Source organism: Rhipicephalus sanguineus, chromosome 8, assembly GCF_013339695.2.
Source record: "Rhipicephalus sanguineus isolate Rsan-2018 chromosome 8, BIME_Rsan_1.4, whole genome shotgun sequence".
NCBI classification, from domain to species: Eukaryota; Metazoa; Arthropoda; class Arachnida; order Ixodida; family Ixodidae; genus Rhipicephalus; species Rhipicephalus sanguineus.
The window spans coordinates 14,769,786-14,785,811 of NC_051183.1; the positions used below are offsets into that span (position 1 = coordinate 14,769,786).

At 46.4% G+C, this 16,026-nt stretch overlaps 1 protein-coding gene across 1 annotated transcript in view; it reads right to left on the reverse strand.

The window, feature by feature from the left end:
• The window catches only part of LOC119401431 (uncharacterized), a 31,897-nt gene extending 23,515 nt beyond the window's left edge, over positions 1–8,382 (reverse strand). The window contains exon 1 of the mRNA XM_037668230.2: positions 8,227–8,382. Coding sequence (XP_037524158.1) covers positions 8,227–8,349 — 123 coding nt within the window. The 5' untranslated portion in view covers positions 8,350–8,382. The remainder of the gene's footprint in view (positions 1–8,226) is intronic.
• Positions 8,383–16,026: the final 7,644 nt, after the last annotated feature.

Consider the following 16,026-nt stretch of genomic DNA (forward strand, 5'->3'; position numbering starts at 1 on the left):
ATTCCTAGGCGCCCCCTCCCCCTGGCTATGGAATTGATCGTAGTCTTACCATGCACATGGGCTACACAAAAGCCCAAAGGGTATCCTATGGTCCGACGTCACGTCGTTACTCACCTTAGTGCAGAAGTGTTAATTTTATAGAAATGAACAGCACGCTACAGTGCGATGATGTGCACATCATAAGAAGTGGTTTTTACCGTATTCCTCCGGGTTGAGCAATGGTTGACCATAGCTTGGGGAGTCATAGGAGTTATTATGTAATGTTTATTACGTTATTACAAACGCCGATAGCTAACACTGCAACCAGAGTTGAAGTTGCTGCGACATGACGCCATTGTAGTGTCGTTTTCGTAAGCAGTTTTAAGCACTAGCGTAGCTAAGTGGATGAATAATTGGCTGCCACACAGAAAGTCTGGGTTCGATGCCGGTTCCGTAATTTTCAGTCTTTCTGTCCCTCTGATATTTCCATCACCGACATCGCCGACATCGCTGATATTTTCCTCGACGCCTGTCCGAATTTTCTGCGACAGCAGCTCCATAATGCACTCGCGCAAATATTTTTGCAAGTCTGTTATCGCCATTCCTGGGTTGACACAAACTGTGAAGGACCTGTGGCTCATGCCCGCATTCCATGGGCCGTGGTAGACGGGTATGTGTCTGTCATGAATTTGTTGACTTCTGGCAGAAGAGGGAGATGTAGAGGAAGAAGAAATGAGAGAAAAGACAGATGTCATACGAAGAAACATAGAGTGAAGAGAAAGAAGAAGACCATACATTGAAGGAGAATTGAATAAAGAACGCAAAGAAGAGGGAGAGGAAGAGGCACGAGAGGCGACGTGGCCGGCGAGGAGAAGGAGGAAGGCAGAGAGCGCTTGGAACGGGCAGAGGCACGGACGAGCGGTGGTCGTGGCAAGGCGTTCGCCTGAGGTCCGCCAGCACAGCTCCTGGGAATGTGCCCCAGCTTTCGCAGCAACGTACTGTGACCTGGGAGGCGTGACCAGGAGGGCGACCAGCGCGCATCAGCGAGACCCTTCTCCTGAGGACGCGCAGATGTTCTGCGGCTATGCTCCGTGGGTCGCGCACCGGACGACGAGCGTTACAGCTAAAGCAAGTACCTGACGTGGCGTGGACCGGCAACTGCAGCTACCTGACGGTGCAACAGACGGTCGTGCTCTGGTGAAGCAACGCACTTCGCGGACACGACAAGTCGTCGCCTCAGCACCGGAGCTGCCACGTCAACGCCAGTAACCCGTGACGAAACTGTAAATATTTTTATTAGTTTTGGGATAGTGTGCACAAGGGATGTTTGTTTATATAGTTGGGCTTTCTTCACTACTTCTTATGTAAATAGTTTAGTGGTTTTCTTGCATAAAGCAATTTTTCGTTATCCTCGGTGTTCCTGTGTTGTGCTTAACCATCTAGAGACCATGACAAAATATTGGCGAGCCTGCCAGGATTGATTATCCTACCCAATTGGTCTCTCACTTCACAGGAACATGGATTACGAGAAACTGTTGGGAATCGCGACCGCGCTGGGACTCAGCCGAGAGGAGTCGCTAAGCTTGTTTGAACGCGCGGAAAAGGAAGCTCGCGAGGCACGTGAAGCTGAGAAAGGGATTCTTCTCTTAAAGTTGCGGTTGGCAGACGCCTCTATTCCCAGAGATGATGACAGTAGGTCGTCGGTTTCTAGCGAAAGGGAGTTGCCGAGAGCTAAGAGCATTTGTCCGCGGAAGTTAATGGCTCCATTTGATGAGAAGAGAGATGATTTAGATGCCTATTTACACCGGTTCGAAAGAATTGCTGTGGGACAAGGTTGGGATAGAAGCGAGTGGGCGACAGCACTTAGTCTCTGTTTAGTAGGCGAAGCCTTGAGTGTATTTGGGAGAATGCCCGCCTCCGAGTCAATGGACTATGACAAAGTCAAGAAAGCACTGCTTCAGCGGTTCAGGCTGACTGCTGAAGGCTTCCGTGAAAGATTTCGTAAATGTAAGCCCGAAGACGGTGAAACGGGAAAGCAGTTTGTGGGCCGCTTGTCTAACTACTTTGACAGGTGGATGGAGATGGCTGATACTCCCAAAACGTATGAGGGTGTGCGTGACAGCATGGTCAGGGAGCAATTTCTTGCTTGTTGTCACCCGAAGCTATGTGTGTTTCTAAAGGAAAGGAAGCTAGGATCACTCGATGAGGTAGCTGATTATTCCGACCAATATATGGAAGCTCAGGCGATTGGAAATTTAGGACATATGAATAAAGAGAGGATCACAGGAGAAGAAGAGGAGACGAATTTTGAGCCCCGAAATAATGAGCATAGAAAGCAGCAGATGCAGCAACGGTGCTTCCTCTGTAATCGCCTTGGTCATCAAGCCCGTAACTGTCTAGTGGAATGCGGTGTTCAACGGGAAAGAAGTTATTGCCAGGTGTGCAATATGAGAGGCCATAAGACTGAGGAATGCCGAAGGAAACCGCGAGATCAAGTATCAGCGGTGATAGCTAATAGAGAAGGACAGAAAGGTGACAGAAAGGAAACTGAGATAACGAATATAGTGAGTGCAGCTGTGACCGCAGCGGGCCTGAAACATATTAATATGCCAGTTGTCAAAGGGACAGTGAACGACAAACGTGTGTCGGTACTTCGAGACTCGGGTGCTAGTACGGTGCTCGTTAGACGAAGTTTGGTCAACGACATGGAGCTGACAGGAAAAACGTCACGAGTAGTGCTGGCAGATGGGTCAGAGAGGTATTTGCCGGAAGCCAGAATATTGTTAGACACCCCATATTTCACAGGGCGTATAACTGCACTGTGTCTAGAAGAGCCCTTGTATGACGTGGTGTTAGGCAATGTGAAAGGCGTAAGAGCCGTTGACGGCCCAGTGGCACAATGGAAAATGCCTAGTACATGCATACGTGGTCGCGTAGGAAAGGCGAAAGATGCAAAAAGAAGCTCAACGGTGCCAAAGGAGACTTTAGTTAAAAAAGAGGTAGGACAGGAGGTGAACCCGTCTGCAACACTGGATGAGTTGGGCATACCCACAGCTGGGCTAGGTAAGCAGCAAAGAAATGACGAGACACTGAAAATTGCAGTACGTAGGATCGGAGAGAAGCCAATGAGTGAAGGAACGAGAAGAGATGTGACGTACGTACTGAATAATGGCGTGGTGTACAGGAAGTTCGTGCACAAAGGTAGAGAGTGTATGCAATTGATGGTGCCGGCAAGGTATAGACTATCTGTATTGGAGCAGTGCCATGCCAAGGGGCGTAAAGGAGTGAGGCGAACTGTAATTGCGTTAACTAAAGTAGTGTTCTGGCCGGGTTTGCGGAGAGATGTTAAAAAGTTTGTAGAGGGATGTTGCAAGTAGATGGGAAAGCGAAAAAGAAATATTGTGATAATGGTCACAGTGTGACAATTAAGGGTACCCTGCTTGTATGTTTTAGGACTTTCTTCATGCAGTTTAGCAACACGAGAGTTTTCGAGACAGCCAACTATCGAATATGTTGAGTAGTCGGCATAGTGATTTCTCCACTGTAAGCGAGTGTGTTTAAGACTTCACTTTACTCTTATGGTGAACATTTGGTGGAATTGTTACAGAAGACACAGTGACATGGTGCTTTTATGTCACCTATGAACTGTCCGCGACACATGTGATGTGACGTTTAGTGAAATAGCCGTGATGTGTGGTGAAGTGATTGGTGATAGTGATGTGATGTGAGTGTGCCGGTGAAGTGCATCGAGAGAACGTTTATATGACACACATTGACGATGGAAGGTCCTGGGACGTCAGGAGCAGTTTTTCATGCCGAAAACCTCTTCAAAAGGAGGGCGTATCATTGTCATGAATTTGTTGACTTCTGGCAGAAGAGGGAGATGTAGAGGAAGAAGAAATGAGAGAAAAGACAGATGTCATACGAAGAAACATAGAGTGAAGAGAAAGAAGAAGACCATACATTGAAGGAGAATTGAATAAAGAACGCAAAGAAGAGGGAGAAGAAGAGGCACGAGAGGCGACGTGGCCGGCGAGGAGAAGGAGGAAGGCAGAGAGCGCTTGGAACGGGCAGAGGCACGGACGAGCGGTGGTCGTGGCAAGGCGTTCGCCTGAGGTCCGCCAGCACAGCTCCTGGGAATGTGCCCCAGCTTTCGCAGCAACGTACTGTGACCTGGGAGGCGTGACCAGGAGGGCGACCAGCGCGCATCAGCGAGACCCTTCTCCTGAGGACGCGCAGATGTTCTGCGGCTATGCTCCGTGGGTCGCGCACCGGACGACGAGCGTTACAGCTAAAGCAAGTACCTGACGTGGCGTGGACCGGCAACTGCAGCTACCTGACGGTGCAACAGACGGTCGTGCTCTGGTGAAGCAACGCACTTCGCGGACACGACAAGTCGTCGCCTCAGCACCGGAGCTGCCACGTCAACGCCAGTAACCCGTGACGAAACTGTAAATATTTTTATTAGTTTTGGGATAGTGTGCACAAGGGATGTTTGTTTATATAGTTGGGCTTTCTTCACTACTTCTTATGTAAATAGTTTAGTGGTTTTCTTGCATAAAGCAATTTTTCGTTATCCTCGGTGTTCCTGTGTTGTGCTTAACCATCTAGAGACCATGACTGAAACGAAGGGTTTCATGACGTACGCGGCAACTACCTCACGCTACTCATGTAATCACCTGAGCGCTGTGTTCGTCATAGCCTAATGACCTGTCATGGAAATTTTGGTATGTGTCAAGATAGATAGATAGATAGATAGATAGATAGATAGATAGATAGATAGATAGATAGATAGATAGATAGATAGATAGATAGATAGATAGATAGATAGATAGATAGATAGATAGATAGAAACGGTCAAAGTGCCTTTGGTTCGCTAAGAAATGCTTCACCTTTGATAACATTGAACACGTGCCCACGATTACCAATACATGAGACGAACGAGACATGGCGTCAGTCAGAACACCAGTTACTTCTGTTTTCATCTTCCTCCTCTTCCTTTTCCCCATTCACCCCTGAACCGTCAGATATATATTATAAATTTTCCTTGATATTTGTGGCTTTACTTTAGTCTTTGATTATGGATGCATTCGTACTGTTGTGCCTCGAGCCTTGTTTGCACATAATAATCATGTCATCTTCAGACACCTTATGGAGTATTTAAACATTATAACCCAGTGCCAAGAAATTTGTTACAATTAAGCTTGCAAAGAGCGCGGTTTTTCATTGTAAAACGCCTGCACTGACGACAGCACACGTACGGGAAGATTAGGACGCATTTCTTTTGTCGCCAGGCTAGTTTTTAACAGTAATTGTTCGCTGGTGTTGCCGAAGGGGTCGTGAGGAAGGAGCAGTACAGTGCCACACGCGCTCCTTTCGTTGTATGTTTTATGTTACCGGTCCATTGTACGTCTGGCTGCTGCATTGCGCGAACTGCGCAAAATGTCTGGGAACATTCGACATTATTTTAGGAAACGCCGCAAGAGGAAGCATTTGAACAACTAAAACGACGCCTGCAGACGCCTACGTTACTTGCACATTTTGACGAATACGCTGAAACGGAAGTGCACACCTAAGCAAGCAGTGTAGGACTCGGCGTCGTTCTTGTGCAGAGGACGGACGGACTGGAAAGGGTTATTAGTTATGCCAGCCGATCGCAATCCTAGGCGGAAGCCAACTATTCCACAACAGCAAAGGAGTACCTTGCCATTATCTGGGTTACATCCACGTTTCGCCCCTTCTACTACGGCAGGCCCTTCAAAGTTGTGAGCGACCAGCACGCCTTGTGTTGGATAGCTAACTGGAAAGACCCTTCAGGTCACCTCGCATGGCGGAGCCTAAGACTTCAAGAATTCGACATTACCGTCGTTTACAAGTCCGGAAGGAAACACTCCGACGCCGACTTCCTGTCTCGGGCTGCGTCGACCCACCGCCGCAGAACAACAAGTATGATGACTGCTTCTTGGGAACCATAAGCGCCGACGACTTCGCTGAACGACAGCGAACTGACTCGGAACTCAGGGGCCTTGAGGAATATCTCGAGGGCACGACCGCCGTTGTTCCGAAGATATTCAAGCAAGGACTGGCGTCGTTTTTCTTGCGAAACGGCGTTCTCCTTAGGAAGAACTTCTCGCCACTGCAAGCCAACTACTTTCTGGTGGTGCCCCCCTCAGCATTATGACTAGAAGTCCTCCAGGCCCTACAAAACAATCCGATGGCTGGTCACCTCGGTGTTTCCCGCACGCTCGCAAGAATACAGGAAAGGTACTAATGGCCGCGCCTTGCCGCCGACGTCGCTCGCTACGTAAGGACATGCCGAGACTATCAACGACGCAAGACACCACCGACAAAACCAGCAGGCTTTCTTCAGCCTATCGAACCTCCTCTCCGACCATTCCAGCTAATCGGGATGGACCTACTGGGGCTGTTCCCAACGTCGACCTAAGGGAATAAATGGATCGTCGTAGCTACTGACTACCTCACCCGTTACGCCGAAACAAGGGCTCTGCCCAAAGAGAGGGCCGCCGAAGTAGCTAAGCTGTACGTTGAGAACATCATCCTTCGTCATGGCGCCCCGGAGTTCCTTATCATCGACAGAGGTACGGCCTTTACTGCTGACCTAACTGAGGCGATCTTGGGATGCAGCCCGACAAGCCACCGTCGGACAAGCCACCGCCACCGTCGACAAGCCCGACAAGCCACCTAAAACCCACAGACCAATGGGCGTCCAAATTAGACCATTGCCGACATGCTGGCCATGTACATCGACGTCGAGCTCAAAACGTGGGATTGCATCCTTCCATACGTGACCTTCGCATACAATACAGCCGTATGAGAAACGACGGAGATCACGCCTACAAGTTTGTCTACGGAAGTAGCCCAGCAACGACACTCGACGCAATGCTGCGAACTGCCACCGACGAAGACAATCTCGATGTCACCGCCTATTCGCAACGAGCCGAAAAAGCCCGACAGCTCGCCCGCCTGCCTGCGCATCAAGAACCGGCACAGAATCGACAGCCGTGACTATAATCTTCGACGACGCCAGATGGAATACAAACCCGGTGAGCGCGTGTGGGCCTGAAAGCCGATACGCCGAAGAGGATTTAGCGAGAAGCTTCTTCGGCGGTACTACGGGCCATACAAGGTGCCTCGACGTCTCGAACTCTAGACTACGAGGTCCAAACGGCATCACTAACTATCAACGGCACCGTGCACGACCTGTAGTCGTTTATGTCATGCGCCTTAAGCCGTTTTATGCGCGTTAGCGTACCTGAGGACTGTACTTTTTGCTTTATTATTGTACTCTTTTGCTTGTACTTATTGCCTATTGTACTTTCTTGCTTTATTAGTGCACTTCCTCTGAGTATGAACTTTTTTCCCCTCTCATGTTCTTTGACGAGCATCGGGACGATGCCTTTTCAGATGGGGGCAATGCCACACACGCTCATTTCTATATTTTACGTTGCCGTCCCATTGCACGTTTAGCTGCTGCCTTGCGCAAACCGCGCCAGAATGTCTGGGAACATTCGAGATTATTTTAGGATCATCTGTTGACTTGAGCGATCAACCGCGAACAGCTGAGTTTATTCTCAAGCTAACGTGGCCACCAGCGATAAGGCTCGAATATTCGATGCCGCATGTCTAAATGTCGACGCGCCTTGCAGCGGTTCAGTTCTTATCGACGGCCGACGCTCTTTTCGAGCTCCTTCAGAACACTCGCGGGAAATGTTAGTTCAAAGGATTAACCACAATTTTTTAAACAATCGAACCTGCTTTTTCAAATGATGACGGCTTTTCACTGTATGAATTAACTAAATGTTAAAAACGATGGCAGCAGTTTTTGTTGTATGGAAAGCACATAAGAGGTAAGTTGGAAGTAAGAGAGCTCCAAAGTGAATATAACTTGTTTAAGTGTATATAAATTTCTCTAATACGTATACCGGCCAAGTGAAAACTAGCGAACCAACAATACTTACTCAGCGTAAGTCTCTCAACAACTGTAAGCTGTCCAGTCGTTAAGACGTTGCGCATTACGTGCTTCCATTGTCCTTACTGAGACACGTACACTGCTTATCCAAACCCCTCCAATATACTGTGCAAGAAAACTAAACTTGCATATAAAACCACTTCTTACAACATACCAATACAGTTCTTTTTTAGGAACCGGCACGTTTCATTAAAAAAGGGTGTTTTCTCGGAATATAATTAGTGCCGGCAATCCTGCGGAACACCATGGTTACTTACTGCTGAAAGGCGTTGTTTATCGAAGTATGTTGAGTTTTCTGCGTATGCGTCAGGATCGCCTGTCTGGCCAGTAGTTGCAGTGACTAGTACAATTGAGCCAAGAAATATTGCGAAGGAAATCATATTTCTTCTTGTTCTCCCGATGTGGTTTCGTAGGATGCATCTAGGCAGTCAGTAATACCCCTCTATATACAAAACACAAAACTGCATGCGTAACATGTATTGACGCACATGGTGAAATTAAAAAGAAAATGCAATTGCCTCGAAAAACACACGCGTTAATTGTGACCTTCAAACATGCGCACTCAGCAAAGATGCATTCACCTAGATGAGATCGCTCGCGAAATACAACCGGAAATGCCACTTTCATAACTCTCGAAAGTCTTTCTTACTATTGACCCGTTAGAATAAGGAACAAGAAAGAGTACGACGCACGTTGATTGTTTGCGGTAGATTTACTGACGTCTCGGCTGCTGGAACAGGCGAGACGTCAGTAAATATACCGAGAAAATCCTGTGGCGTACGTCGTCAAACCCTTTCCTCCCGATACGTGCGGCACACACCCTTTTACCACGGGCCGCAGTGTACGGGTATGTGCCACAGGTGATTGACAGTTTATTTAAATGCGAGAGCGTTAAGGAAAACCGACATGAAAGGAATAATAATTAGGATCCTAGCAGGAATCGAACCTAAGCATTCTGCGTGGAAATCATGTATTCTACCACAAAGCGACGCCAGGTCTATAAACTTGTTTGGAAAAAGAGCTTATGCAGGCGTAATGCCGATGCAACGGCAACAATTGTTGTTTCTGGCTGTCTAATTTTACAATAAAGCAATAAAGACTGCATATGCACTCCTACTATACAGGCGTCATAACAGATTAACGTCTGTTCCAGTGTTGGCTCCGCTTCTATAGCAGTCTAATAATCATTAAATTTGTATTCCTATGATTCAGCAAGCTATATTGAAACGTTGCTCGGCTCCGGAGAAATACATTAAGAAAGGTTACGTACGATATTCACATCATTGCACCGTAAAGTGCACTTTGTTACGATAATACTGACGTATGCGCTCTAACGTGAGCGCTGACGTTACATCACACCATAAGTTACCTTTTAAACGGCAGTGTTGTCGACTTGCCTGGTAAATCCCAGGATGTGCACACAGCTACTACACTTACAAGAACACGTCGATCCACCTCGTAACGCTTGGTTCAAAGCCATAAAATACAGCATAGAAGTACTCGCTGACTGGTTCGCATGAACCGATTGCCACAACGCGTCGGATCTGCCGAATTTTTTTTCTGCTCGTACGAACTCGGGGTCTACGGCTCGGCGCTGTCGATTTACAGCTTTTGTTGGGGTAACTGTTGCCTCCTTATTTTTTAGTGGAAGTTGTGAGTAGTGAAATTTACCCAGTTTCTGTGGCACATAACCGTTTATGTTGGTGACAGCTTTCTGATAGTGGCACACCCGATGGTACACACTGTGGCACATGCCCGATGGATGATGATAGTTTTCCTCCTCATTTTTAGTGGACCAGTTATGAGTGGTGGGACTTACCCAAATTTTGTGGCGCATACCCGTTTATGATGATGATACTTTTTTGGTACAGGTGAACAAGGAACGATTTGCTAAACAGCTTCAATGTGAAAACACCAATACGGTTTTCGAAGAAGCTACAGCTGTTATCTCAATATCAGAAATTATTTAACCATGCATTCAATAATAATCAAATCCGTTTGGACACATTCAATGGCATTAAAAATTCATTTGGTTCCCTTGACTAGGCATTGTCCTGCATAAACTTGAGTGGTATGGATTCTGTTAGATAACAAATAGGTTCTTAAACTTGGGTAACCGGAGGCAATGCGTAGGAATAGCATAAACGAAGTCCGTCATTAAAACGTGACAGCTGGTGTCCCTCAGAGCTCCGCAATGGGACCTCTTTTCTTTTCCTTTTTTATTGACAATTCTTCTTCGTATTTTGCGCATTAAAAGGATGTACTCTACGCCGACGACACTGCAATTTTAAAAAATGACCGCTCCATGAAGTAAGAAGAAGTTCCCGCGAATAAATACCTGAACTACACGTAGATGTGGTTCGCCAGCAATAAACTAGCCCTAAATACAAACAAAAAACTTGGATACATGAGCTCCGCTTTCAAAAGTAGAATGCTATAGCCTAATCGGACCGTGTTCGTATCGCTTTCTCAAACGCTAGCCTCTCTCTGCTTCAGGGTAGAGGTCTAAAGCATGCCGCAAGGAAAGGGAAAGTGCGATCGCCCTCTGGGTTCATTATCCATGCATGTGGCGCTACGAAGCAGGGACACACCGATGCTGTTTAAAAGCACCGCCATAAGCCCTTTGCGCCATCTCGCTGGTGTTGCGTCAAGCCGCTGAAAAACCTCCGAGATCTGCGTACGCCCAATGCTAAATGGTGTATATAAATATCTCGCCGTTAGGATGCTGGAGGATGTGTAGGTGGTGGCTGAGAAGCTAAACGCATCGCGCCACGGAGCAGGGGTCGCTGGTTTGAATACCCGATCCCACTCAAACAAAAGATTTTTATAATTTTGTTATTTGCATCTACCTCGAATTTTCGCTCACGGGCAACGCCGATTTTCAGCTCACAGCTAAAGAAGTCGCTGCCGCCGCCACCGCTGACACTGGAATTTCTGCAAAAGGAGATTTTTAACATTATCGCGTTAACAATATATATTGCTTTCGTCTCGAACAACAATCATACCCCGAAAGACTGCAGTGTCCACTTTAGTAGAGTAGTAGTAGAACGCGTCGATAGATATACATACTTAAGTTTAACTTGACGCATCGCTCCCTCACATGCTGTGGGAGTGTCCCGTCCAGTACCAGAATGTTACTACCGAGACCCTCTCGTCGAGATGGTGCGCTGCCCTGCGCAGCTCCCACCTCGACGATCAGCTATGGGCCATCCAGCAAGCCCACGAGGCGGCGAAGAGGCAAGACCTCGACGTCCCCACGTGGGAGGCCTAGGCCAAGGCGCTTAAATTGCTGGTTGACAACAAAGTTTATTCCTCCTCCTCCTCCTCCGCATTCCACTGGGTATCCAACCTATGCAAAAAGTTATCTGCTGGTTGTTTGGCATTACATAAGGCTCGAAGTCATTTTAGTAAGGTAATACTTCGTCTAATATAGTTTAGCACTTTACACTACCATATGACGTATTACCTAGAGTCATGGGGTTAAACTTAGCGGTCACATTACAGTGCTGTAGGCACTTTCCAGAACAGAGCCATAAGAATTATGACATGTTCACCTTGAAATGATCCATCCGCCTTTAGGGATTTGAACACTAAGCCACTCATTCAGGCTCGTTATCTTAAAACTGCGGCTGTAATTCACATGTTTTACACTACAATCATTTCGCGGTATCGTTCTTGGAGTGGCCCTAACGGAACACAAGGCAGGGGCCATGCATCAATTTAAACTTATAAAAAGCAAATAATGTGCATTACCGTCTTGTGATAACCTCTGCTCATCTCTAAATCTAAACTGAGATACCTCAGCGGAATTAACATGACTGAAATTTTACAGCTCCTCTATCCAGGTGTTATGGGCAGCAGGTGCACTTGGGTGTTATGGGCAGCAGGTGCAACATCTTTGCTACGCAGGATGAGCACCTATGATGGGCAGTTTGAATTTTTCAGTTTGTGCGGAACGCTGAAACATTCCTTGGAACTTGGTTTAATTGCAGGGCTCCCGGAGAAATGATCCGATCTTTCACAGTCTCAATGAGTTCCACACAGCGCTTGCACTGTCGCAGGGTGATCTCGGGCTTGTGTTTACCAAGCCGGTGTGCTCTTCAATGTGGTCCGTAGTTTGAGGATATGAGTGCACTTACAGCACCCAAATCACACACGCAGTGCGCATAATTACAAAAATAATTTCTTTATTGAACTTTCTGATGGTTATTGAAGTCCCTGACAGCTTAAGCTGCAGTAACGAAACAGGGCGCATAGCACATACTTTCGACAACACAGTCTAAATAAAAGGCATACATTCCCCGTGGATATGAAATATTTCTGAACACGGGGTTTCGCTTGAGCCAACGTTTCGACAAGGGGACTTGTCTTCTTCAAGGTTGCAACTGCCTACCTTACCGCGTGTATGTGGATGTCTCGTGCCCTATCCTTCAGCCCAAACAACACATGAGGAAAGGGAAAGTGCGCACTTCAATGTGGTACGTAGTTTCAGGATATCACTGGAACTGCTTCTATGATCTGCAACTATGATCCATGACCTCTGGAATGACCGGGAACTGCTATCTGCTGCTATGGTCTGGAACCAGGACCCATGATTTGGAACTGCTGCTAACGATTTCCGAAGGATGTTGTAATCATTTGACGTACTTGGTAAGTAGGATAGTATGTATTTTCAGCTTTACGCAATGCAACGCGAACCCGACCAACGCAATCCAAACGTCGCGAAACATAACAGGGGAGTAAGGGTGAAACGGTCAGCCATTACGCAGATAGCGATGTACATAAAAAACACCGATGCCGAGCATTGTACGACGATAAGCAAGCATAGGTAGTCGAGGGTGAGGTTAACGTTTATGCGGCTAGAATTTCCATTCAATAGTGCGAAGTGGACGCAATATTTTCTGCTATTTTTAGCAACAAATACAGAGAACCGCTAAATAAAGAGAATGTAGAAATCCATGAACATATTGTGCTACATTTTTTAACTTCTGTATGCCTTTGAAAAGAACCCATTTGTTCATACTTCAAGAAATAATTCAACGATTTTATAAATGAATTTCTGGAAACCTTTGTATAAGATTCGACAAGAAATTGAATAGTAACCCAAGACACCGGTTAGTTTGACAGCGAAATTAAGACTCTAATCAGAACGAATTGTGATGTCTGATAGAAGGATCGTCTTTGCAACGCCACAATTTTTCTACTCCTGTTATACGCATGCACTTCACACTCTCTCTCACACACGCAGGCACGCAGACGCACTTACGGATATAAGATAGTATGGCATGCACGAAAGCGTTATCCTATACCAATATGTCAAGCGGGCCAGTTAAGTGTTCTTACGGGGAGTACACTTCGGTACACGCAAGTGGAGTGTCCCTTGCAGAAGAGTATACGTATACTCTTCATATATATATTAGAAAAGTGCGCTCAAAGACTGTCGCTATTTTTTCATTGCTACAAGTGCACTCTGTTTTCCCGTTTAGCACCACGCACCCTAAAGTGTCACTGAGAGTACTGAAGCGTACTTCCCGTATGTGCACTTGAACATTTGACATGGATATATATTATTCACAAAGAGAAATGCTTTGCCCGATATTTCACGCGATGCTTGGGATTTGTGTATTTGTTTCGCAGTACGTAAAATTGTGGTGACTCTGACGTTCTCTTCATTTGGTCAGATCCTCCGAACCTTAACTTAGCTCACACCTGCAGTTCTTGCGTGCTTGCGTCGTCGATACGCAGTAGTTAATAAAAAGGAATAAACTCTATTGGAAAGAATTTGCCGGCACTGTTGGTTTTTGCGGCCTCAGGCGGCGGCTCGGAGTCCCTTTACTAGGGCGGCATCCCCGGCCTGCCGGGCGACCCAGAGCTGGTCATTCAGATCCGAGCCTTTGAGGGCCGTGTCCCAGAGATGGCAAACTGCTTTCTTTTTGTATGTGAACTTCTGAGACGTTTTTTGTCTAAACTCACAAAAAGACAGTCATTATTTTTAAAATTAATCTCAGAACTCATTGTGCAGCGTTGGTGTCTTGCAAGACCGTAAACATGCATTGTGAATGCGATAGCTGTACTAGTGCTAATTTGCTTTTCGATATCCTTTGTGATCGCCTTTGTATCTGCCATACACCGGGACAAGAAGCCACTTAAAATTTTATTTACATTGGAACATAGTTTTCCGAAAAATGCTTTCGAAATTATTTACTGGTAATATATTTTCGTAAATAAGCCACGCACAGTCGTAAACAACTTGCACACGTCATCGCCTCTTAGCGGTCGTTGTACGCGTGCATTGGCAGCGTAAACACCGTCGGTTCAGCACCTTAAGAAAAAGTGCTCATGGCCGTTGAATGCCTACGACAGTAACAAACCATTCGGCTGCTCGAGTGTCGCAAGCATTTCGCTGCTTATTTCAAGGGCGCTGAGCGCCTTGTTCTGCTGTGACATTCAACGTGATCAGATTTTCGATGCGAACTCCAATGAACTCAAAATGCTGCTGGGAAAGATTAGCTTGTGGAATATATTCTCTTTCCGCTGTGTTATCGTTCCTAAGCTGTTTCGCAGTAAATAATGCGCCTTTCATTTCAACGAATTCTCCCGGCTACTTCCCTTTACGTGCGGCGTCTTCTTCGTACTTCTAAGAAGTACATGTGGCATAAAAATAATAACGAGGGCATGACTTCTTACTCGCATGCCTAGAAGTTCCCATCGTCGTTTCTTTTTTCACTTTTGCGATCTTCGTTTAGCCTGTCCTTTTTAAAATATATTAACCAATAAAGAAACAATTATTTTCCTTCTAATTATAGTGATGTGCGTACTACCGTTTTGCCATTTTGCGGGCTTGAGGAACGAAGTGGAAAATACAGAAAACAATCCTGGGCGGAACATCTTATAATGGCAGCTCTGCGTGTGCCGCTGTCAAGCATGACGTCAAGTTCGGAACATTCCCAGAGTGTGTCTTTCATGAAGTAAGTTCATCTTGTGTCGGTAGGTACGGGGACAGACTGAGAGGTGACCAAGAGGCGTATCAACTTGTCATCCCGTTGGCAATAATGCTCCCTAGAGAAACATGACGAGCCCTTTGCCTGGCAGTGGGCGTAGTCGGGCTTCTGCTGCTGCTGCCGAAGATTATGATGATGGTGGTGTTGATGATGGTGATGATTATATTCAGTATGAAAGTTCATTAAATGATGTTACGACCGCGCTACTATCCAGGAACTATCGTCATTGCGAATGTATGTCTTCCTTCTTGAGCCCTTTGTACTTCCATGGGAGCGATAATAAGCGTTGGACTGTCATCAATATTTTTATTACGAAAGGCCTACCACAAAGCTTCGTTTCACCATGGACATTGTAATAAAATGTCAGCTGCGCCTTTCCTGTACTCCTTCCCTACTGACGTGTTCATTTGGGCTTTGTAGCTATATGCTGTTTTTCATTAATGTCTGCTGTTACCAGTAGTGCTTTAATATACCTGCCGCATTAAGATATTGAACAAACAAAACTCATTTATGTTACGAAGAGCAAGTCTCAGTTTTTCTCTTTTTCGCGAAAGTACAAGGCCGTTCCGTCGTGTACAGCTCTCGAGGTACAGTGGATTTAAAGGCTCGTTGTATTACAATTCGCTGAAGGGATGAAAACTTCGTAAACAGGGGGTGTGCTGGGGCCGACGTTTAGACAAGCGAACTTCTCTTCTTCGAGGCTGCAGCTGCTTTCTTTAGCACTTGTGTGTATATGCTTCGTAGCCTCTCCTCCAATCCAAACAAAGGAGGAGGAGGAGAGGGCACCGCGAAAGGGGGGGTGGGAAAAAAGGACGGGTCACGGTGACGAATTGAATGAGTCAAAAGGAAAGAGGGATATTCCGTGAAAAACAAAGAAAGGGGGGGGGGATGCTTTTGTTTTCGCAGTTGCTCTCTCCTCCTTCTTCGTTTGGATTTGAGGAGAGGGTACAAAGCACACATACACACAAGCGCCAAGGAAAGTAATTGCAGCCTTGAGGACGACAAGTCCTATAGTCGAAACGTCGGCTGCATCACAGAAACCATGTTTACCAGTTT